Here is a 25,538-nt window from a genome sequence, read left to right on the forward strand (position 1 = left end):
GGGGGGATCTCGATGGCCTCCCCTTCACTCCAGTGGGATGGGGCTGCTAGTTCCCCGAAAGTGGAGAGCTACTATCAAGCCCGCTGGAGTGAACTATTCCTGGTGTGGGGGGAGGGGGTTGGGGCTAGCCGGCTCAGAGGCTTCAGTCCCTAATTATATTTAAATTAGATTTGCATGTTCCTTCACATACCTAATACAGCCCCGTGCCGATATCTGGCGTGGAGCTAACAGCACTAGTAATCCGGCGTGGGGAGACACACTTGGGGCCAGATGCCATGCCACTGGGAAACCAATGGGTTGGGGGTGCACTGTTGGTGGGACTGGAGAACCCTGCCAGCGTGAACAGCCAGTGAATTCTGATCATTATTACTGCCTGAGTGAGCTATGGCCCTCAAAGCTGAGTAAGAAGTCTCACAACACCAGGTTAACCACTTCGGTTGGACTTTAACCTGGTGTTGTGAAACTTCTTACTGTGTTTACCCCAGTCCAATGCCAGCATCTCCACATCATGACCTCAAAGCAGGCACAGCACTCCTGATGGTGAATGATCAAGATTCTGTCTAATTAATGCACCAATTCCTCACTTCTGTGTTCTAACGACTTTGAGGTAACATTCCAATGTTGAGATTACTTCTTGTATCTGTGCACCAGTTTTGTGTCCTCCTCGTAGCGAACCTTTCCACCGTGGCTTTGGATTTGAATCGATGCTCCAGAGCTTGGTCGATAGGATGTTGTGAGGGGGTCAGGGTCTAACCCATTGTGTCACCCAGCGTCCCTCACTCAAATTGCCAAGAGGTTAAAAAACTGCTCTTCGATATATAAAGTTGTGTGTTTTGTGTTATATAAAATAAAATGACGTGTCTGTTGTGTGCTAAAAAAGAGAGGCAGAGAGGCATTAACTGAAGGTATACCTTCAGTAGGTTTTTGTGTACATTGCAATGGAGGCCTGTTACATGAAGCGAAAGTGCAAGTATCACAGTGTCAATTGTACCATTAGCTGAAGTATTGTGCTAAGGTAGACCACTGAGAAACTACCCTGACTAAAATTAGATTCAACGGATGGTATTACTCACGACTAGAAAGCCCACACAAAGCATAAACATTTGCATCCAGTCAATCCCAATATACATCTCTTTGATGATTCTTATAAAATGTGAGGCAAATTAATTCATGTAAAATTTAGTCATAAGGACAAGTATGTCTCCACCCAACTCAGAATAAAATATTTCTTCACAATTACATCACTTTCTGTTCATTTGAACAAAGCTGAGTACATGAGAACATAGAACTTAGAAACAGGAGTAGGCCATCTGGGCCTTCGAGTCTACTCTGCTATTCAATATGTCTTTGGCTGATCTGATTATGGTCTCAACTCCACTTTCCTGTCTGCACTCCATTGCCTGCACCGCACCCCCCCCCCCCGACGCCCACCACCACCACCCCCTCACCACCATCCCCCCATTACCCTTGATTCCTTTCAAACATCTGTCAAACTCTTTTTTATTTGCTCGTGGGACATGTGGTGTCACTGGCTAGCCAGCATTTATTGCCCATCCCTAGCTGCCTGAGGATGGTTGACAGTCAACCACACTGCTGTGGCTCTGAGTCACATGTAAGTCAGATGTGAGTCACCTGTGTAGGCCAGACCAGGTAACGGTGGCAGATTTCCTTCCCTAAAGGTCATTAATGAACCAGATGGGTTTTCCTGACAATCGAAAATGGTTTTATGGTCATCAGTAGATTCTTAATTTGAGTTTTAATTCATCCTTGAATGAGTTCAATGACCCAGCCTCCACAGCTCTCTGGGGAAGAGAACTGCATACACCAATGACTCTCTGAGAGAAAAAAATTCTCCTCATCTCAGGCTTGAACCGGACACCACCTATTTCTAACCTGTCTGCCCGAGTTCCAGTCTCTCCCACAAATGGAAACATAAAGCCTGATTTTACCATCAAGTTGTGCCCATTTTCGGGCATGAAAATTTGGTAAAGTCAGGCGTGAGGCGAGTAGCACAATCTGCACCTGCCTCTGCCTGGTTCCCTTTACCAAGGCTCGAAAATGGCCACGATCGGGACCACGCCCGAAACGGGCACGATGACCATTTAAATGCCTTTGCCCAATGCATTTAAATACCTAACCTTAGCGACACTTCCCCCTTTACCACCACGTTCGCCCATCCAGATTTGGCGCAAAGCAGAGATGCTCTATAACAGTCTGATTCAGCGGCTTCAATTAGTGAGGAGGTAAGTATCGAGCATCCGAAGGCTCTCTGCTTGAGAGGAGGGGGAAGTGGGGGCAGGGTCTGCTGCCACTCTGCGTGTGATCAGCGAGGGGGTAGGGGGGGTCTACTGCCACTCTGCGTGTGATCAACGAGGGGGCAGGGGGGTCTGCTGCCACTCTGCCTGTGGTCAGCAAGGGGGGGGGAGGGGGGGAGGTGGGGGTCTGCTGCCACTCGACCTGACATTAGTGGGGGGGGGGGGGGGGGGGGAGGGGAGAGGGGCCCACAATCAGTCTGGGTGGCAAAGCGGGTGGGGGAGATAAGGGGTAATGCTGTGAGGGTGGGCAAATGTCTCTGGGGGCCAGGGGAAGGCATTATTCGGCCTGGAAGCAATGTGGCCGGGGAGCAGCATTCTATCATTTTTTTTCTGCACGTGCACAGTTGGAGCCAGAGCTGCAGGATTTCAGGCGCATTAACGCCCGTCCTCCACAGGCTTCTGCAGTGTGATTCGGACTCGCTGATATTTTTGTAGGCCAGAGTGCGTATGGGGGCACCAGAGAACAGATCTAAAAGTCAGATCTGAAACACTCCAGTTTCAAGTCCACCCAGTACTTAGAATTAATATGGTAAAAAAGGCCCATCCTCCCTGTATTCATAAAAGCAAAATATCGTGAACGCTGAAATCTGAAACAAAAAAGAAAATGCTGGAAAATCTTAACAGCATTTGTGGTGGTTATTTTCCAAACGTCGCTGGATTCCGGGGAAGTGCCGGATGATTGGAAAACGGCTAATGTTACGCCGTTGTTTAAGAAGGGTGCCAGGCAAAAGGCGGGGAATTATAGGCCGGTTAGTTTAACGTCTGTGGTAGGTAAAATGTTAGAATCTGTCATTAAGGAGGAAATTGCGAGGCATCTTGAAGGGAATTGCTTGATAGGGCAGACGCAACACGGTTTCATTAAAGGGAAGTCGTGTCTGACAAATTTACTGGAGTTCTATGAGGATGTGTCTAGGGCGGTGGATAGAGGAGAGCCGGTGGATGTGGTCTTTCTAGATTTTCAGAAAGCGTTTGACAAAGTGCCTCACAAGAGGTTATTGCAGAAGGTCGAGGGACATGGAGTTGGGGGTAGGGTGTTAGCGTGGATAGAGGATTGGTTGTCAAATAGGAGGCAGAGAGTGGGGGTCAACGGGTGCTATTCGGATTGGTGGATGGTGACTAGTGGAGTGCCCCAGGGGTCGGTGCTGGGGCCTCAGCTTTTTACCATTTATATAGATGATCTGGAGGAGGGAACTGAGTGTAGAGTGTCGAAATTTGCTGATGACACCAAGATTGGGGGAACGGCAAATTGTGCGGAGGGTGTGGAGAGTCTGCAGAAGGATCTAGATAGGCTGGGCGAATGGGCCAGGAAATGGCAAATGGAATTTAATGTTGGCAAGTGTGAGGTGGTCCACTTTGGTAGGAAAAATGGTAGGAAAGACTATTACTTACGAGGCGAAAAACTGCAGCAGGCGACGGTGCAGAGGGACCTCGGGGTCTTTGTGCATGAGTCGCAAAAACCCAGCTTGCAGGTGCAGCAGGTGGTCAGGAAGGCGAATGGGATGCTGGCCTTCATAGCGAAGGGGATTGAATATAAAATTAGGGAGGTCTTGCTGCAGCTGTATAGGGCATTGGTGAGGCCGCAACTGGAGTACTGTGTGCATTTTTGGGCGCCGCACCTGCGCAAAGATATTTTGGCCTTGGAGGGAGTGCAGAGGAGGTTTACTAGGCTGATACCGGAGTTGAGGGGGTTGAGCTATGAGGAGAGGCTGAATAAACTGGGCTTGTACTCGTTAGAGTTTAGAAGAATGAGAGGAGATCTCATTGAGACGTGTAAGATGATGAATTGGATGGATAGGATAGAGGTGGAAAGACTCTTCCCGCTCAAAAAAGACAATAGGACTAGGGGGCACAGCCTCAAGATAAAAGGGGGGCGGTTTAGAACGGAGTTGAGGAGGAACTTCTTCACTCAAAGGGTGGTGAATCTCTGGAATTCTCTGCCCGTTGAAGTGGTGGAGGCTGCCTTGCTAAATATTTTTAAGACGCGGGTTGATGGGTTTTTGATAGGAGAGGGAATTAAGGGTTATGGGGAGAGGGCGGGAAAGTGGAACTGAGCAGCGACAGATCAGCCATGATCTTATTGAATGGCGGGGCAGGCTCGAAGGGCTGGATGGCCTACTCCTGCTCCTATTTCTTATGTTCTTATGTTCTTATGAGAGTGAATAGGGCGGCGTAGTGACACAAGGACTACACAGTGGTGCAAGGGACCCGGGTTTGATTCCCGGCTTCGGTGACTGTATGGAATTTGCACATTCATCTGTGTCTGTCAGGGTTTCCTCCCACAGTCCAAAGATGTGCGGGTTAGGTGAATCGGCCATACTAACTTGCCTGTTAGTGTCAGGGAGACTAGCAAGATAAATGCATAGGATTATGGGGATAGGGCCTGGGTGGGATTGTAGTCAGTGCGGACACGATGGGCCAAATGGCCTCCTTCTGCACTGTGGGATTCTATGATTCTATGAATATTTTAAGTCTGAATGACCGTTTATCAAAGCCCCCAGTATCCACCCTGTTAGGTCCCCTCAGGATCTTATATGTTTAATAAGATGGCCTCTCATTCTTCTAAACCATCATGGGTATAGGGCCTAATCTGTTCAACCTTTCTTCATAGGATAAGCCTTTCACCCCAGGATTGAGTCGTGTGAACCTCTCTATACTGCACATAATGTAATTGTATCTTTTTTTCGAACGGAGACTAAAACTCTACACAATATTCCAGATGTGGTCCCTCCAAGGCCCTGTACAGCTGCAATAAAACTCCCACATTTGTATATTCCATTAAAAAGAGAAATTTTATCTAACTCTGATGGCTTGTTGCCTGCGTGCGCTGAGCAATACCCATCAGTTACGTTTCAGGTTCAGTCGTGAGTTGGTACTGAAATTAGATGGACAACATCTCCTGGAAATGAAGTAATTAACTTTACCCGCTCCGGGGTTAGGAAGGGAATGCTTGGTCATGGTCCCCACCTCAGATGGGTGGCATGGCGGCGCAGTGGTTAGCAGCGCTGCCTCACAGCCACAGGGTCCCAGATTCCATTCCCTGTTTGGGTCGCTGTCTGTGTGGAGTTTGCATTTTCTCCCCATGTTTGCGTAGGTCTCCTCCGGGTGCTCCGGTTCCTGCCCACAGTCTGAAAGACTTGCTAGTTAGGTCCACTGGCCATGTTAAATTCTCCCTCAGTGTACCCAAACAGGTAGCAGAGTGTGGCAACTAGGGGATTTTCACAGTAGCTTCATTACAATGTAAATGTAAGCCTACTTGTGACACTAATTAAAAAACTTTAAATGCCCCACTCCGGGGCTAGGAAGGAAAGTTTGATCCTGGTTCCCATTCTCAAATGGTGCCATGCAAGGAAAGGTCTACTTGCAGACAGAATCAACTTTTTCAGTTGTACTCAATCGCGTGAGTGAATAATCCAGAATCATTCTAGGTTTACAATGTGGAATATACAACATAGGGGAGATTCTGGCAGACTTTGGGAGAGGAAGGACATTGGAGGGGAAAGGGGTATTGATAAAAGAATGCGGTTTGGTAGTTGGAGATGGACAACCTTGATGCTGGTGATTATGTCACAGCTTTGTTTGGAGTTCTTTTTGTGTGAAATAACTTGGAGACAGAAAATATAGAAACTAATTTCCTTTGTTAATATAATCTCACATGCTGTGCAGCAATGGAGTGCATCATGGTGGTATTATGCACACGCAGCGGCCGGCAAATATTCAGTCTCACCAGCCGATCTGAAGGAAGTGGTAATTCTTACAAGAAAAGCCATTGGGGCAGTGTGCACAAACCTTTTAATTTTGCAGATTTTCTAACCCCTACTGAGGCATTTTTAAAAATGTTATTCTTTCAGGGGAAGTGGTTGTCGCTGCCTGGGCCAGCATATTTGCCAATTCCTAACTTGCGAAGGTGGTGGTGGGATACCTTCTTGAACTGCCGTAGTTAATAAGTGTAGGTACACCCACAGTGCTGTAGTGAGAATTTTGGTGACAATGCAGGAATGAATGAATGGCAATAAAGTTCCAAGACAGGATGGTGAGTGGCTTGGAGGGAACTTGCAAGCGCTGGTGTCCCCAGCATTTGCTGCCCTTGTCCTTCTAGATGGTAGAAGTTATACCAATTGGATAGGTGCTGTCAAAAACTAACATGTCAAATCCAAACAAATATAGTATTATAATTTTCTTAGGCATGCCCATTCCTCAATTTGTTTTCTGCAGTGCTCTGAATCTCAGTGGCACTATTATAAGCTTCCGAATGACAAGGAGAGCATCAAACCAATGAGTTAAGTGAAGTGCTCCCATGTTCGGACTGGAAAGTTGTGCCCAAAGAGAAGATAAGTTGGAAAGTGAATGCCACGCTCATTTGAACACAGCCCTTCACTGGGAACAGTGAATTTAACTTATAAAAGAATAATGAACAAAGAAAACTACAGCACAGGGACAGGCTCTTAGGCCCTGCAAGCCTGCACTGACCATGCTGCCCAACTGAACTAAAACCCCTTTCCGAAGGCCGTATCCCTCAATTCCCATCCTATTCATGTATTTGTCAAGACACCCCTTTAAAGTCACTGTCGCATCCGCTTCCACTACCTCTCCCGGCAGTGAGTTCCAGGCACCCACCATTCTCTGTGTAAAAAACTTGCCTTGTACATCTCCTTTAAATCTTGCTCCTCTCACCTTAAACCTATACCCCCTAGTAATTGAGTCTTAGCACTGCTGCCTCACAGCACCAGGGATCCAGGTTTGATTCCTAATTTTGGTCATTGTCTGTGCAGAATCTGCATGTTCTCCCTGAATCTGCGGAGGCTTCCTCCAGATGCTCTGGTTTTCTCCCACAGTCCAGAGATGTGCAAGTCAGATAGATTGGCCATGCTAAATTGCCCTTAGTGTTCAAAGGTGTGCAGGTTAGGTGGATCAGTCATGCTAAATTACCGATTAGTGTCAAGGGCAATAGCAGGATAAATACATGGGGTTATGGGTATAGGGTCTGGGTGAGATTGTGGTCAGTGCAGACTTGATGGGTCAAATAGTCTCCTTCTGCACTGTAGGGATGCTATGATTCTCTGGCAGAATTCCAGTGGAAGATCGACCGCAAACCCAGTACAAAGGTCTTTTTCCCCGGTATTTTTGCTTAAATTTATGGTGGATGATCTGGACAATTCCCATGGACTTTCCAGGAGAAAATGTTTAATTTGTCTAAAGCACCAAGTGAATCATACTTACAACACTCAATCGGGTTTGATGAAGCCTGTAGCGAAACAGTTCGACCATTGGGTTGTGGAATGTGTACACGAAAGACCAGCCTCACTCTTGTATTCTTCCTTCCAATGTCAGTTTCGCCTTTCCTCAGCTCAATATCAGAATTCCGAAGTTTGAGTATCCCAGCGCAATCAATACTGTTGGAAAAATGTACGATTATAAGAACAGATTTTTGTACCTAAGCAACTTTTCTCACTCCAATAATTTTGACAGAATCTCAATTGCTTGTTTCCTAACTATAACATTCAACTAGTGCCTGGGATCCTGAATGCTGGATAGCATTATTGATGCAACGTGTCGCTTGGTTCAATAGTCAGGTGATTGGATCTATTAGGTGACAATTAAAATCATCTCGCAAATTTGTTAAATCCTCCTTTCAAACAGCTATCCAGGTTTCCTTATTGTCTTTGGAGAAAGTTATCAGCTATTTTTGATGGGAAGTTCTATGGTCATAGAATCCCTACAGTATAGATGGAGACCATTCGGCCCATCAAGCCTGTACTGACCACATCCTCCCCCCCCGGCCCTATGCCTGTAACGCCAAACACTTACCCTGCTAATTCCCCTGTCACAAAGATTAATTTAGCATGGGCAATCCACCTAACCCGCAGTTTGGAGTGTGAGAGGAAACCAGAGCACCTGGAGGAAACCCACGCAGACACAGGGAGAAAGTGCAACTCCACACGGGCAGTGATCTGAGGCCAGAATTGAACCTGGCTCCCTGGCACTGTGAGGCAGCAGTGCGAACCACTGTGCCACCCTGCTTCCCTAACCAGCCACCGGTCTGGATATTATTAAATTTGGATTTACACAAACTTTGGCAATTTGTTTGGGAAGTATTCTACAAGACATCATAGAATCATAGAACCCCACCGTGCAGAAGGAGGCCATTCGACCTATTGAGAATGCACCAACCACAATCCCACCCAGGCCCTATTTCCGTAACCCCACATATTTACCCTGCTAATCCCCCTGACACTCGGGTCAAATTAGCATAGCTATCTCGAAAAATTAGATTTTCCAAAGGTGTTGGTTTTGACTCAATTGGAATGGTAAATAGATTGTATAGAAAAGTGGCATGCAAAAGCAACCATCAATTTCTTGAATCGGAAGATAGTATTTGGGAGAGCGAAGTGGAGAATGAATTTGCAGTACAGAGGTTGCATTTTTGCTCCTCAAGACTGTTTTGCCATTCAGTGAGATTATGACTATTAAAAAAATTCATTCATGGGATGTGGGTGTCGCTAACTAGGTCAGCATTAATCCTAATTGCCTTCGAGAAGACGGGTGGTGGTTCCTGGATTGTTGCAGTCCTAAAATTATAGGAATAGCCACGGTGCTGTAAGGGAGGGAGTTCCAGGATTTAGACCCAGCGAAGGAACAGCAATTAGTTCCAAATCAGGGCAGTGAGTGACCTGGAGGGAAATTTGCCGGCGGTGATGTTCCCATGTGTCGGCTGCCCTTTTCCTTCTAGGAGGTCGAGGTCACGAGCTTGGAAGATGCTGTCAAACTCAGCAGCTAATTTTCCCACATTAAATTCCCATAAATAGCAAGTGCCAAGGACTCGGTTTTGATTCCCGGCTTGGGTCACTGTCTATGCGGCGTCTGCACATTCTGTCCATGTCTCTGTGGGTTTCCTCCGGGCATTCCCATTTCCTCCCACCGTCCAAAGATGTGCATATTAAGTGCATTGGCTATGCTAAATCTCCCTCACTGTATCTGAATAAGCGCTAGAGTGTGACGATAAGGGGATTTTCATAGTAACTTCATTGCAGAGTTAATGCAAACCTACTTGTGACTAATGAATAAAGTTATTTTTTTATTTGGTGATGCTAGTTGAGTATTGACCAGGGCACTATGAGGACAGCTCTGACAAGCAGTCATCCAGACTCGAAGCATTAACTCTGTCCTCTCTTCACAGATGCTGTCAGGCCTACTGAGACATTCCAGCATTTTCTGTTTCTGTTTTAGATTCCAGCATCCACAGTAATTTGCTTTTAACAATGAGAACCCATCAGTTCTTCACTATTATAATGAGATCTTATGCATCCACCTGAGAGGGTAGATAGGCTCTTAGCCATCCAAAATATGACAAATCTCTGTACTGCACTGGAATGTCCACCTAGACTTCACGCTCAAGTCTCTGGACTTAAACCCACAACAAAGCACAGTACAGCATAGGAACAGGCCCTTCAGCCCACCAAGCCTATGCCGATCACATTGCCCTACCTAGACCAATCGCCTGTATCTCTCTATACCTTGCCTGTTCATGTGTCTATCCAGATAAGTCTTAAATGTTGCTAACATATCTGCCTCAACCACCTCACTTGGCAGTGCATTCCAGGCCCCAACCACCCTCTGTGTAAAAAACTTCCCCTGCATATCTCCACAGAATCTTTCCCCTCTTACCCTGAACTTGTGTCCTCTTGTGATTGTCATTTCTGCCCTGGGAAAAAGCTTCCAGCTGTTCACCCTATCTATACCCTTCATAATTTTATAAACTTCTATCAAGTCACCTCTCAGCCTCCATCTTTCCAAGGAGAACAATCCCAGTTTAGTCAATCTTTCCTCATAGCTAATACCCTCCATACCAGGCAACATCCTGATAACCTATTCTGTACTGCCTTCAAAGCCTCCACGTCCTTATGGTAGTGTGGCGACCAGAATTGGACACAGTATTCCAAATGTGGCCTAACCAATGTTTTATACAACTGTGAGATCATTTGCCAACTTTTATACTTGATGCCCTGACCGGTGAAGGCAAGCATGCCATATGCTTTCTTTACCACTTTGTCCACCTGTGCTGCCATTTTTAAGGATCTGCAGTGCAGACCTGTACTCTCAGATCTCTCTGTGTGTCTCTGCCACTGAACCACAGTTGACAGGTAGATGCTGGTCAGGGTGGCAGGATTTTCTCTTCGCTTTCTGTGGCGAACTCATAAACATCAGACAAATACAAAAGGCAGAGAAAGTAAACACTCAGATTACCTTCTGCTGACTGCAGAGTGTTTCAGTGGGCAGGCTGGACATGCTTACCAATGGCAAAGGCAGCCCACCATTGGTTGCCAGAGGACAGAACCATAGAATCCCTACAGTGCAGAAGGAGGCCATTTGGCCCATCAAGTCTATATCCACCACAATCCCACCCAGGCCCCACTCACATAACCCCATGCATTTATCCTAGCTAATCCCCTTGACACTAAGAGACAATTTAGCATGGCCAATCCACCTAACCCGCACATCTTTGCAGTGTGGGAGGAAACCAGAGCACCCGAAGGAAACTCAGGCAGACATGGGGAGAATGGCAAACTCCACGCAGACAGTGACCCAAGTCGGGAATCGAACCCGGGTCCCTGGTGCTGTGAGACAGCAGTGCTAACCACAGTGCTGCCCATAATGGATATTCCAGTGCCATGAGTGTCAATGGCATTTTGTGTGGCTGCACCCTCCATTGCTGGGGAAACTGCTGCAGGGGGAGGCCACTGCTGGCAGGACAGGAAGATCCCACCAGTGGGAAAGGTCGAAAATTCAGACCAATGTATTACTCCCCAACAAAATTATATATATATAAAATTTGGGGAAATTTTCTGGTCATTCATACTGGTGGGAGTTTTCAGTCCCTCTGCAGCAAACGGAGGGAGATTAGGCTGAGTGCCACATTCTCCGTCCTCGTTCACAGTAGTGCCGGGACATGAAGAGCCAGAAAACTTTGGCCTATAGGCTGGATTTTCAGGCCTCGCTTGCCCTGAATCCTGAAAATCCCACCCAAGGTAAATGGACCTTTCCATGGTCCACCCCTCGCCTGCTCCAATTCCCATGGTGGGTAGGACAGTAAAATGCCAGCCTATATCTCTGTTGTGACTTCAAGAAATTTTGGCAAAAGGTGTTTCACTGATATCCCAGTGCCCGCCATATGATTTTGCAAATGACGCAATATGGGGTAAAGAAAGGGGAGGGTTTAGCTTCATAGAAACATCAAAGATAGGAGCAGGAGGAGGCCATTTGACCTTCGAGCCAGCTCCACCATTCATTACAATCATGGCTGATCATCCAACTCAATAGCCTAATCCTGCTTTCTCCCTATAACCTTTGATCCCATTCGCCCCTACTGCTATATCTACCTCTTGACTACATTTAATGTTTTGGCATCAACTACTTCCTGTAGTAATGAATTCCACAGGTTCACTACTCTTTGGGTGGAGAAATGTCTCCTCATCTCTGTCTTAAATGGTCTACCCTACATCCTCAGACTGTGACCTCTGGTTCTGGACTCCCTACCACTGGGAACATCCTCCCTGCATCTACCCTGTCTAGACCTGTTAGAATTTTGTAAGTCTCTATGAGATCTCCCCGCAGTCGTCTGAATTCCAGCAAAAACAATCCTAACCTAGTCAATCTTTTCTTATAGATCTGTCCCGCCATCCCCGGAACCAGCCTGGTAAACTTTCGCTGCACTCCCTCGAGAGCAAGAACATCCTTCCTCAGAAAAAGAGACCAAAACTGCACACAATATTCTAGGTGCGGCCTCAACATTGCCCTGCAACAACACATCCCTGCTCCTTTACTCAAAACCTCTTGAAATGAAGACCAACATACTATTTGCCTTCTTTACTGCCTGCTGCACCTGCATGTTTACCTTCAGCAGCTGATGCACAAGCACATTCCCCTTTCCCAATTTACAGCCATTCAGGTAGTAATCTGTATTCTTGTTTTTGCTTCCAAAGTGAATAACCTCACATTTATCCAAATTATACTGCACTGCCATTGATTTGCCCAATCACCCAACCTGTCCAGATCATGCTGAAGGATCTCTGCATCCTCGTCACAGTTCACTCTCCCAGTCAACGTGCATCATGTGCAAATTTTGAGATGTTACATTTTGGTCCCTCATCCAAATCACTAATATATATTGCTCAAAACTTCACAATGGTAATGTTCCTAGGTTAGGGAGGAAAGTGTGAACAGAGGGTTGATTTCTGTTTTTGAATGTAGGTGCTTGGGAAGGAGGCTTACTTTGCTCGCATGTTGTTTTCCGGTAACAGTGGGATCTCCAGCACCTTGGTGTTGTTGATGATGCTCTCGTGGCTGCTGGTGGAGACCGTCTTCCCGGTGATTCGATGGACCTGGTAGAAGGCATGTGGTCGCAGCAGGCGATCGTCTGCTGTCCCGATGAACAGCTGCAGAGTGAGAGGCTCGCTTTCCATGTAACCATGGAGCTGGCAACGAAACAGAAAAGAGTCTTGCTAGACATTGTGTAGCACGTGGCGCTAAAGACCAATTTATTTCTTTTATTTTGCAGCCCAGAGCCAAAAGCAGGTGAGAAAATTATTGACAGCTGCTAAGCATGTCACATCTCGCAGTAACCGCAACATAAAAAGTATATTTAGTCCATTTCTGATGAAAGTAAGTTTTGCTAATTGCTTTAATTCGGAACTCCAGCCACTACGTTCAGGCAGCTGCGGAGACGTTTGCCAAAGGTCTCATGCAGAAGCATGATGACTGCTTTGCACAAATCGGTTCAGTGGATACACCTCCTGCAACCTTATATGTGTCTCTTAGCTCGAACATGTCAGGCATATAATCCTGCCACACATCTGATTAAAATTCTCAGCTGTGACTCAACTGGTAGCATTTCCACTGCTGAGTCAGAAGGATATGGGTTCAAGTTCTTAAAGTTTATTTATTAGTGCCACAAGTAGGATTACTGTAACACTGCAATGAAGTTACTGTGAAAATCCCCTAGTCACCACACTCCGGCATCTGTTCGGGTACACTGAGGGAGAATTTAGCACGGCCAATGCACCTAACCGACACGTCTTTTGGACTGTGGGAGGAAACCAGAGCAGCCAGAAGAAACCCATGCAAACATGGGGAGAACGTGCAAACTCTGCACAGACAGTAACCCAAGCCGGGAATAGAACCAAGGTCCCTGGCGCTGTGAGGCAGCAGTGCTAACCACTGTGCCACCTTGCTGCTAAGTAAGCCCTGCTCCAGGGTTTGGGTGCAACAATCTTGGTTGACTCTCCAGTGGAGGATCAAGGGAATACACCAATATAGGAGGTGCTGTCATTTAGAATCATAGAATCCCCACCATGCATAGGGAAGCCATTCAACCCATTGAGTCTGCACTGTGCCACCCCATTTGGCTGAGATGCTAAACCCTGTCAGCCCTCTCAGGTAGATTTGAAACACCCCATGGCACCATAGGAAGAGAAAGAGAGTTATCCTTAGTGTGTCACGTTAGGAACCAGATCTGAAACTCCGAAGCATATTAGGAAGCTAGTCTGGGGTCCAGCTTTTTTTTGATTTTGGCGTGAGGGTGAGTATTTCACTCCAGGTACGATTCAATTGACCCACTAGGAAGCTTTTATTAAATCAAACTTTATTTCAGAACACAATTAGAATATAACAAAAAGAATTAGCATAATTCTTATCAATTCGAATACTTAAAAATGATAAAGTATAATTCTTAACATTTATCCATCTCTATAGTTCCAATGAAAGCGAAACCCCCATACGCAATCCCCATAAATCCTACTTCAGAACCAATTACCACTAAAACAGATATGCTCACATGGATGCTAGATTTCCAGCCTTTGAACCCCTCTGGACAGATACAGAAAGATACTTACAGAAAATGCTGGAGAAACTCAGCAGGTCTGGCGGCATCTGTGGAGGGAGAATAGAGCCAACGTTTTGAGTTTGGATGACCCTTCTTCAGACTGATGAAGGGTCATCCAATCTCGAAACATTAGCTCTAATCTCTCTCTACCGATGTTGTCAGACCCAGTGAGTTTCTCCAGCATTTCCTGTCTTTGTTTCAGATTCCAGCATCCACAGTATGTTGCTTTCATGTACAGAAAGACACCTGCCTTCTGACTCCTATACTGCAGTTTCCAGGAAAGAACATATACTCAAACAGCAGAACTTCAGAGAAATAAACCTAGTTTCTGGAAGCTCCCAGTCTCTAGACTTCAGAGAGACTCAAAGCTATTTTTTTCTTTCTCTGGCTCCCAAAAAGCAACTGACGTGATTTTTCTTTGCAAGCCTAACTCCACCCAGTCACATCATCTTACTTGTCAACCAGCCTAATCATACCCTACTCCGCAAAACCCTTGGGGAAACACAATAATAACAACCCTAGACTATTCCATACCAAAACAAACATTGTAGCAGTTAAGATGCTGCAATAATAATAGGACTGGCAGCTGCAGGCAAATTGGCAGCAATTATAAAACATACTGTTACAACAGCTCCTTCACAAGTAACTTGCCCCAAATACATTTCTTAAAGGCGTAGTCAGCACAGCCGGCAATAGATTTCTCTCAATCAGCATCACAAAACAGGTTCTCATTTCATTGTATTGCTATTTGTGGGAGCTTGCTGTGCACAAATTGGCTGCTATTTTTCCTATATTACAACAGTGATTACACTTAAGAAAGTACTGCATTGACTCCACTGGGTTATCTGCTGGTCATGGAAGGCACTGTATAAAGGCAAGTCTTTACTTCTTTGAAGCTCCTGTTGCAAATAACTGTTTAAATTTCCTAATGAAAACCTCAATAATTATGTGCTACATTATTGCAATAAATAACTTATTAATAGTTACTTGGTAGTACAGAGCTTGAGTTTTGTAGAAAAAAGACATGTTGTTGAAGTTTTTCATCTTGTACTCATCAGAACTTGATAACCAATCAGCACCCTCTTCTCACAGGGAGTAACTTGTTGTTCCGTTTACATTTGGTCTTCTTGCAAATTGTCCTGAAGAGTGTGAGACAAAAAGCTTCGCTAACATGTGTCTTTTTTCAGCAATATTCAAATTGTGATGCTTGAAGCTGAAATGTTTACAGTGCAACAATTCACCCAAGCTTCAAATCATTTATTTTTGCAATTGGCATTCTCAGGGTGTGAGCAACACTATCAAGGCCAGTATTTATTGTCCATCCCTAACTATCCTTGGAAAAAGTAGCACATTCTTTCTTTCTTTTCACTGATCCACCTTATGGAGTACCGAAATGTGGTTAGGTACACCTACGATACCGTTAGGAACAAAACTCCAGGATTTTGGCCCAGCAACAGCCGTAGGACTCGGAGGGGATGAGATCCAACAGACTAGCTGTCCTTGTCCTTTCAGGTGATGGCAATTTCGTGCTTCGAAGCTACGGTCAAAGAAGTTATGGCAACTTGCAAGCAGATGATTGAAAGAAAAATTTAAAGATTTCCAAAAGTTGAGAATGCAAAGATAATACCAACAACAATTCTCCAACATCATTTTTAATTGACCCTTATTGGGAAAATAACATTGGAAGGAAATGGAAGCGCATATCTCATCAACTTGAGTTTTTTGAAGAGGTGACGAAGATAATTGATGAGGGAAGGGCTGTGGATGTAGTTTATATGGATACGGGCCTGACAGAGGCCTACAAAATTATGAGAGGCATAGCTAGGGTGGATAGTTAGAAGCTTTTTCCAAGGGTAGAAGTGTCAATTGCAAAGGGGCAAAGGTTCAAGATGAGAAGGGGAAAGCTTAAGGGAGATGTACGGGGCAAGTTTTTTCATGCAGAGTTTATGTGGACTTTAATAAGTGCAGGGAAGGTTTTTTCTGCAGTTCATATGGACTTTAGTAAAGCGTTTGACAAGGTCCTACATGGCAGACTGGTACAAAAACTAAAATCACATTGGATTTGAGGTGGGCTGACTAGATGGATACAGAACTGGTCATAAAAGACAGAGATTAGTGGTGGAAAGGTGTTTTTCAGAATGGAGATCTGTAGTTAGTGGTGTTCCGCAGGGACACTCTGTTATTTGTAATATATTGTTATTTGGGGCGCATGGTAGCATTACTGCTTCACAGCACCAGGGACCCGGGTTCGATTACTGGCTTGGGTCACTGTCTGAGGAGTTTGCACGTTCTCCCCGTATCTGTGTGGATTTCCTCTGGATGCTCTCGTTTCCTCCCACATTCTGAAAAATGCGCTGGTTAGGTGCGTTGACCCGAAAAAGCACCAGACTGTGGCGACGAGGGGAATTTCACAGTAACTTCTTTGCAGTGTTACTTGTGAATAATAAATAAACTTCATATGTAAATGATCTGGAGGAAAATGCAGGTGGTCTGATTAGTAAGTTTGCGGATGACACTAAGATTGTTGGAGTTGCTGATAGCACCAGGGATTGTCAGAGGATACAACAGGATATAGATAGATTGGAATCTTGGGCACAAAAATGGCAGATGGAGTTTAATCCAGGCAAATGCGAGATACTGCATTTTGGAGGATCAAATTTAGGTGTGAATTTTCCTGTAAATGGCAGAACCCTTAGGAACATTAACATAGAGAGTGATCTCAGCATGTTCCCTAAAAGTGGCAACACAGATGGCCAAGGTGATTAAGAAGACATATGACATGGCTTGCCCTCATTGGCTGGGGCATTTAGTATAAGAGTTGGCAACTCATGTTGCAGCTATATAAAATCTTGGTTAGGCTGCATTTGGAGTGCTGTCAGTTCTGGTTAGCACATTACCAGAAGGACATGGAAGCTTTAGAGAGAATGCAAAGAAGGGTTCACCAGGATGTTGCCTAGTATTGGCTATGAGGAGAGTTGAAAAAAACTAGGATTGTTTTCACTGGAAAGACGGAGGCTGACCTCTATCAGGTCTCATAGAGGTCTACAAACTTATGAGAGCCATAGACAGGGTGGATAGTCAGAGGCTTTTTCCCAGGATGGAAGTGTCAATTATAAGGGGGCACAGGTTCAAGGTAAGAGGTAAAAAGGGAGATGTGCTGGGGAGATTTTTCATTCAGAGAGTGGTGGGTGCCTGGAATACACTGCAAGAGGAGGTGGTGGAAGCAGGAACATCAGCAACATTTAAAAGGCATCTGGATGGGTACATGAATAGAGAGGGAATAGAGGGATATGGTCAAAGGGCAGAATTTTTTTTAGTTTAGTTAATATTGGCATGAGATTGAAGGGCCGAAGGGCCTGTTCCTATGTTGTCCATTTCTTTGTTCTTTATTCTTCATTCTAATCTATCTGTGAGGTACAGAATTGCATTAAGGAATGTCTTATTTCAATAAGTCCTCATGGACTGTGTTACTGAGCATTGTGTGGGTATTCACCAAGAGATGGTGTCTTCAACTATATGACCTAAGTTCTGGAATTCCTTCCTTAAACCTCTTTATTAGTTTTTCCTTCCTTAAAACACACCCTTAAAACCAAACTCTTTCACCAAATTTTGGTTACCTATCCTAGTGTCTCCTCAGCGTCAAGTTTTGTTTGATCCTATGAAGTGCTTTCATGTTTTGCTACATTGAAAGTGCTTTTTCAGTGCAGCTTGTTGGGGAGGAGGCAGGAGTGGGAGTAATGGTTAACCAAGTGCTAAAGACTAAACGCGCTTGGGCAAAAGCAAGATCAAATCACATGACTGAGAAAACGGCACAAAGAGAAAGTGTGACGCTTTCCATAAATGCAGCAGAGGGCTAAATACAAAACCTAATTATGAAAGACGTATGCAAAAAAGGACACTAGCACAAGGAACTGTTACTAGGACAGCAGCAAGAAAATGGATGTGAAATCAGCAGATATGCAAATAATACTCGATATGACTGAATGGGAGGTTGAAATGTTAGCAGGAAATAATGTCCAAAAGGCAGGCAAGTGAATCTGACCCCTTTCAGTATAGAGGGGAATCTAGCATGCAATGGAAATAATGTATAGCCAGAATTCTGTTCACACCAGCAGGGTCTTCCAGTCCTGCTAAGGGTTCGCACTCCCACCACTGGAGTTGTTTGAAGCACAACCAATCTTCTGTTACCAACTGCACAGACCACATCAATTAATTTCTGGCCTGTGCAGAGATGGTCAAAGTGCCAACTTTAGGGGAGGCTGTACCGCAAGACATGTGGGGGCTTGATAGGTTTGGAATCATCACCATATTCATAGATTCCACGTGTCGGCAACTGTCCTCATCAAGAATCTGCCAGAGATGGTGATGTGTGACCTGGTCAACATTGGAGGTGAGGTGAAGTGAATGGGAAATCCCATTGACAGTGGTGGGACCAGTTGATCATGCTGTTGGCAAAGAGTGTGTCGCCTCCCCGCCACAAGGAACACGCCACAGGAGGACAGAAACCCCTTCCCACTCAAGATTTAGAGAGAGGTGCTGGACCCAGAGGCTGCATGAGCAAGCTACCTGTGAGGGAAGCTTGAGAAATGTAATGTCTGCGGAGGCGGGAGGACAGCACGGAGCTTGTGGTGTTTACAGAACCATTCAAACGTTTGAATTTGCATGGTGTGTTGTATCAACGTGTCATCACAGCGATTGTGACTGAGCAGCTGGCGTAGCACCTGCACTTGCCGCAAATCAATGGAAATTCAGGCAGGCTCTTGCCCAGGCTGAAAGGCACTACCCGACACTCATCAGCTGCCCATGAATGTATTGTATCCATGTGAGCCACACACACTGGAAGCAGGCAATGAGGTGGAGAAGGAATCAAAAGATGTGGCGCCAGGCACATCCTGTGATTCCTCTGGTCAGACCCCATTTGGAGGATTGTGAACAATTTTGGGCCCCATATCTAAGGAAGGATGTGCTGGCCTTGGAAAGGAACCAGAGGAGCTTCACAAGAATGATCTCTGGAATGAAGAGCTTGTCGTATGAGGAACGGTTGAGAACTCTGTGTCTGTACTGCTTGGAGTTTAGAAGGATGAGTGTGGATCTTATTGAAACTTACAGGATACTGCGAGACCTCGATAGAGTTGACGTGGAGAGGATGTTTCCACTAGTAGGAAAAACTAGAACCAGAAGGTACAACCTCAGGCTGAAGGGACCATCCTTCAAAACAGAGATGAGGAGGAATTTCTTCAGCCAGAGAGTAGTGAATCTGTGGAACTGTTTGCCGCAGAAGACTGTGTAGGCCAGGTCATTGAGTATCTTTAAGACAGAGATAGATAGGTTTTTGATTAATAAGGGGATCAGGGGTTATGGGGAAAAGGCAGGAGAACAGAGATGAGAAAAATATGAGCCATGATTGAATGGTAGAGCAGACTCAATGGGCCGAATGGCCTAATGCTGCTCTAATGTCTTTTGGTCTTATGGTGTTGAAGAATGAGCAATGGCAGGCACTGATCAAGGGCCACCGATACATGGCGCACATCCAATATCATGAGGGTTCTCCCTCTCTACGGGGCTTTTGGTGGGGGATGGAGCTGGGGAAGTGGACGTTAGTACATAGGCATCAAATGGAGTGGTAGTGCTGAAAGACCACACTGAGCAGGCACCTGATATACTTGCTCATGATGTGGAGATGCCGGCGATAGACTGGGGTAGGCATAGTAAGAAGTCTCACAACACCAGGTTAAAGTCCAACAGGTTTATTTGGAATCACAAGCTTTCAGACCGTTGCTCCTTCACTCACCTCATGTCGCTCACCATAACTCTGAAAACTTGTGCTACCAAATAAACCTGTTGGATTTTAACCTGGTGTTTTGAGACTTCTTATTGTACTTGGAAAGCAGCAGCTGATGCTGACTGGAGTAGCAACATCTGGATAGACACCACCATCTCCCATCTATCCCTTGATAGAAAAGACGTACATTGATGTAGCTCAATGTTCCAAAGCACTCTAAAGCCAATGAAGTATTTTTGAAGGGTATACACAGTTGGAACATAGGACAGTGCAGTCAATGGCATACTTTTCAAGTGTTGTTACCATTGAAATGTAAGAAATAAGGCAGCCAATTTGTAGACATCAAGATCCCACAATCAGCAAGGAGATAAATGAGCAGATGGAGAATTCTCCAGTCTTCGCACACCTCGCTGCCAGCGAGAATGTGGCGCTCAGCCAAATCTCCATTCACTGCAACAAGACTGGAAAATCCCAGCTGCAAGCAAGGGCAGAGAATTCCGACCAATGTGTCGTATTGCCTTGATGATGTTGGTTGAAGGATCAGTATTTACCAGGACACCAGGGAGGGCTGAGCAGTCTTCTGTGCTCTTTGGGGCGGCACGGTGGCATAGTGGTTAGCGCTGCTGTCTCACAGCTTCAGGGACCCGGGTTCGATTCCCGGCTTCCACACTATCTGTGTGGAGTTTGCACATTCTCCCCGTGTGTGCTTGGGTTTCCTCTCACAGTCCAAAAATGTGTGGGTTAGGTGGATTGGCCATACTAATTTGTCCCTTAGTCTCTTGAGATTGTAGGTTAGAGGGATTAGTGGGCTAAATATGTGGGGTTACAGGGATAGGCCTGAGTGGGATTGTTGTCAGTGCAGATTTGATGGGCTGAATGGCCTCCTTCTGCACTGTAAGATTTCTGCAATTCTATGATCCATCAAAATAATAACATTTTATCCACCTGAGCAGGCAGACAGGGCACCTGCTAACGTCTCATCCGGTTGACTGCACCTCCTCCAGTGCAGCACTCTCTCAACACTGCACTGGCACAGTCGGCCTGTATTATATGATCAAGTCTCTGGAATGGGGGATGGACTCATGCTTCCTGACTCAAGAATATTCGTACAGCCATTCAACCATGACTGACTGCTGTCATTTGCCAGAGCATGGCAACACAGGTGGCATCAAATTGGATGGCAGAGCAGACTCGATGGGCAAATGGTCTAATTCTGTTCCTATATCTTATGGTCTTATCTGTCAAGGGCACTCAAATACAAGTGGTCCCAAGTAAATCCAGAGCATCTCCGGTGCATGCTCCCATTGCCATGCCCAGACGTAAACTCCAAAATGAGATCGCAATAGACTTCAACCTACCAGGACTGTGGCTACAGCCAATTACGGAGGAAGGGACTACTCAATGCCCTGAGAGACCACCAACTGGGAGAGGAAAGGCTGTGTTTGCTGCTTATAGATCTTTATCTGTATAGAAGACCAGAAATCATCCAACACAAAACACGGATTGTCCTCTCCAATATCCCTTGGCATGACTCAATAACATTGAGATCCCATTGTCTTCATGTTGCCGCAGTTGAGAGAGTGGAGGAAGGAGAAGTGCTGGTTCCTCCAGAAAGTGCAAACATGGGGTGAGCAAAATGATAAAAGTAGGGGATGGTTTCCCCTCAATTTTCACCCCAAGGGCAAGATTCTGATTCAGGGGATCTAAAAAGGTCAGCAGATAGGCAAGCTAAACAGACAAGCAAAGCTGTGTTTTTTCATGTTTCTTGGGAGATTTTCAGGTCTGGAGGAGTTCGGCTGTTGCTCTTAGATTACTGGCAGAAGGACCACAGCCAGTGGTCATTCCTGCTGCTGCAGCCTTCTCAGCTTCCAAGGGCATTGATTTCCCATTATCTTCATATTGCCCCAGTTGAGAGGGCAGGGGGAAGGAGGAATGCTGGTTTCTCCAGAGGGTGCAAACATGGGGTGGGCAAAATGATAAAGTAGGGGTTGGTTTGCCCTCAATTTCCACCCCGGGCAAGGCCTAGCACTGTGCTTTGCACTTGGAGCATTGCAAAGGCATTGATCAGTAAATACAGCTGAATACAGTAACAGCAAGCAGAGCGTAAAATGCAAGGACTGGGAAAAAAAACACCCGATGCAGTTTGTAACGTAAGCACCCGGGTGATGCAAGTTAAGTTTTGAAACATATCAATTTGCAAAAGCCGCCTGATGATGCCGTGACCTTTAAATGCCTAACCAGAACATGATTTCTGACTGCATTGGTCTCATAGATTTTGTTGAATTCAGCAAAGCGGTTTGTAGCTACCTAATATTATTCTGTCTAGTATTAAATTATTGACAGAGTGTTCGTGGCGTCCAAGAACAAGATTAATGGGTTGGTTATCCTATCTTTTGCGGGAGGTTTAAGGTCACCATCTCACCATTACTCCCTCCTTGCTACAGTGAGAAGTTTCAAAACACCAGGTTAAAATCCAACAGGTTTATTTGCAATGACGAGCTTTTGGAGTACTGTTCCTTCATTAGGTGAGTCAATCTCATGATTCCAGATAAACCTGTTGGAATTTAACCTTGTGTTGTGAGACTTCTTATTGTGCCCACCCCAGCCCAATGCCGGCATCTCCACTTCAAAAGAACGACAGACAAAGCTGATTCAGCTTCCTACCAAGTGGCAAGGCTGGCACAAAACAAGATACCAGAGAAGCGAAGAGTCGAGAATGTCTCCCAGTCAATGCTTTGCAAGTTAAATCTTCACTAAAAGAATAATGAAAAAAAGTCAGAAAGTTTCCAACAAGCAAGCATTTACAAAATGCAGCACATTTTTGCAGTATCCCACTTACAAACAGAAAACAAAACCTGCTCACACATCTCAACCACATAAACCCATCTTGCAAATTTGCAACTGCCCTTGTGAAGATATATACATATTTATATCTATATCAAAAATTCCCATTAACCTTCCTTCAAGTGATGCATCAGATTCTTCAGGAACAGGAAGGTCCTGAAATTTCTTTAGCTTTCTCCAGGTCCCCTGCTGCAACATAATGTAACAGAATGGTGGAACTCAATGTGAACTACAGTACTGGAGTAACAAAATATACAGATAAACCAATGAACAGACAAGTTTGTTCATTTTATCTTTTTCGCCCAGTGTGAATACTTTAATTATTGGTATTTGTTCTTAATATTTCACAATCAATTCATTCTCAACTCTGGGCAGGGGCAGCATCGGGTGAAACATGAAGGGTAATCGGACAGATTTTGTGTTGCAATCTCACACACTCAGGTGCCAAGGGGGTGCACTGGCCAACAAATTGGTATTGGGCGACCTTCTTAGAATCCATAGAATTCCGGCAGTGCAGAAGGAGGCCATTCAGCCCATCATGTCTGCACTGACTCTCCAAAAGAGTATTTCATCCATGGTAATCCACCCCCCGCAACTCTATCCCTGTAAACCTTCCGCATTTAACATGACCAATCCACCTATCTGCACATTTTGGGGCATTAAGTGGTAATTTAGCATGGCCAATCCACCTAATCTGGGACATCTTTGGAGTGTGGGAGGAAACAGGAGCACCCAGAGAAAACTCATGGAGACATGGGGAGAATGTGCAAACTCCACACAGACAGTCATCCAAGGCTGGAATCGAACCTGCATCCCTGGTGCTGTGAGACAGCAGTGCTAAACATTGGAGAGAGTAGTTTGGCATTCTGAATATTCAAGTCCAGATCCTAGTGAGTGAGCTATATTCAGCTGTATTCTGAGTGGTCCAATCCAGAGCTTGCCCGTTTGATACAAGTGGCCGTAGTCCGATTTTATTTAGGCCTCAGGCCTCTGGAGGTCCAGCATAGCTCTTGTCTTCGCCTTCAGCTTTACACCATTTTGGCCTCTAGTATGAGCATTCTAAGCCGCAAAATGATAAATGGTCTGGCCTCTGCTTTGGCACTGGCTACAGCAGACACTTACAAAATTAGTATGAACCTAGCAGCTTCAAACCCTGGTCTGTTAATCCTTTCAGAACTCAGGTTGCAATCCTGCATTGCATCAACAAAATACCTCAAGCTTGACGTTTTCAGCAGTCAGCATCATAACTGGAACTATGCACCTGACTTTGTCCTAATTTAGTTCTATAATGTTTATGATGACTCTCAACATTCAGTGCATTTTATACACAAAGTTGCACAATGGTCCAGTTCATGATAGCTTACAGAATGATGCTGTAACCTATGTGACACTTGCAATTTTAGCAGATGGATACTGATTTTTTTTAAAGTTCACATAATATTACTAGAAAGAAAATGCATTTTGCATTGTTCTCAGCCCACTGCCTTGGTCCCCCCATGCCGACACTACAGTTAAGAAAGTCCACCAACGCCCCTACTTTCTCAGAAGACCAAGGAAATTTGGCATGTCAGCTACGACTCTCACCAACTTTCACAGATGCATCATAGAAAGCATTCTTTCTGGTTGTATCACAGCTTGGTACGGCTCCTGCTCTGCCCAGGACCACAAGAAACTACATGAGGTCATAAATGTAGCCCAATCCATCAATCATATCAGCCTTTCATCCACTGCCTCTGTCTACACTGCTTGCTACCTCGCCAAAGCAGCCAGCATAACTAAGGACTCCAAACACCCCAGACATTCTCTCTTCTACTTTCTTCCGTCGGGAAAAAGATAGAAAAGTCTGAGGACATGTACCACTGACTCAAAAGCAGCTTCTTCCCTGCTGCTGTCAAACTTTTGATTGGACTTACATTGCATTAAGTTGATCTTTCTTTACACCCTAGCTATGACTGTAACGCTACATTCTGAACTCTCTCATTTCCTTCTCTATGAACAGTATGCTTTGTCCGCATAGCTCACAAGAAACAATATTTTTCATTGTATACTAATGCATGTGAATAATAAATCAAATCAAATGTACTTGCATGACAACCCTTAGTCTGTGGCTATTGCCATTAGTTTGGGGCGGCACAATGGTTAGCACTGCTGCCTCACAGCTCCAGGGACCCGGATTCAATTCCTGTCTCTGGTGATTGCCTGTGTGGAGTTTGCACGTTCTCCCCATGTCTGTGTGGGTTTCCTCCGAGCACTCCAGTTTCCTCCCACAGTCCAAAACTGTGTGGGTTAGGTTGATTGGCCATACTAAATTGCTCCTTAGTGTCAGGGGAGTTAGCAGGGTAAATATATAGGGTTATGGGGATAAGGCCTGGGTGGGATTGTTATCGGTGCAGGCTTGATGGGCCAAATGGCCTTTTTCTGCATTGTAGGGATTCCATAATTCTCTTGCAGACCCAGGTATTTTTGCTCACCTGGTAGCATGCACTTAGAGTCAAAACGTTTGCAGAAAAATCAGCTCTGTGTGATTCTAAAATTATTTGAAGTAATGCAATGGGTGACATTACTGGATTACAAGTTAGAGCTTCTTCTTCAACCAGAAAGGCTGACGGCATAGTGGTTAGCACTGCTGCTTCACAGCGCCAGGAATCCCGGCTTGATTCCTGGCTTGGGTCACTGTCCGTGTGGAATTACATATTCTGCCCGTGTCAGTTTGGGTTTCTTC

General features: G+C 45.3%; 1 protein-coding gene across 2 annotated transcripts in view; it reads right to left on the reverse strand.

Moving 5' to 3' along the window:
- Nucleotides 1–25,538, reverse strand: part of nfatc1 (nuclear factor of activated T cells 1) — a 292,641-nt gene that overhangs the window by 198,272 nt on the left and 68,831 nt on the right. For both annotated transcript variants that reach the window (XM_080193896.1, XM_080193895.1), the window contains exons 4-5: nucleotides 12,582–12,784; nucleotides 7,533–7,705 (exon numbers count right to left, since the gene is read on the reverse strand). In XM_080193896.1, coding sequence (XP_080050022.1) covers nucleotides 7,533–7,705; nucleotides 12,582–12,784 — 376 coding nt within the window. The remainder of the gene's footprint in view (nucleotides 1–7,532; nucleotides 7,706–12,581; nucleotides 12,785–25,538) is intronic.

The sequence above is a fragment of the Carcharhinus amblyrhynchos genome, chromosome 8 (genome assembly GCF_965287045.1).
Source record: "Carcharhinus amblyrhynchos chromosome 8, sCarAmb.v2.hapA, whole genome shotgun sequence".
Taxonomy (NCBI): Eukaryota; Metazoa; Chordata; class Chondrichthyes; order Carcharhiniformes; family Carcharhinidae; genus Carcharhinus; species Carcharhinus amblyrhynchos.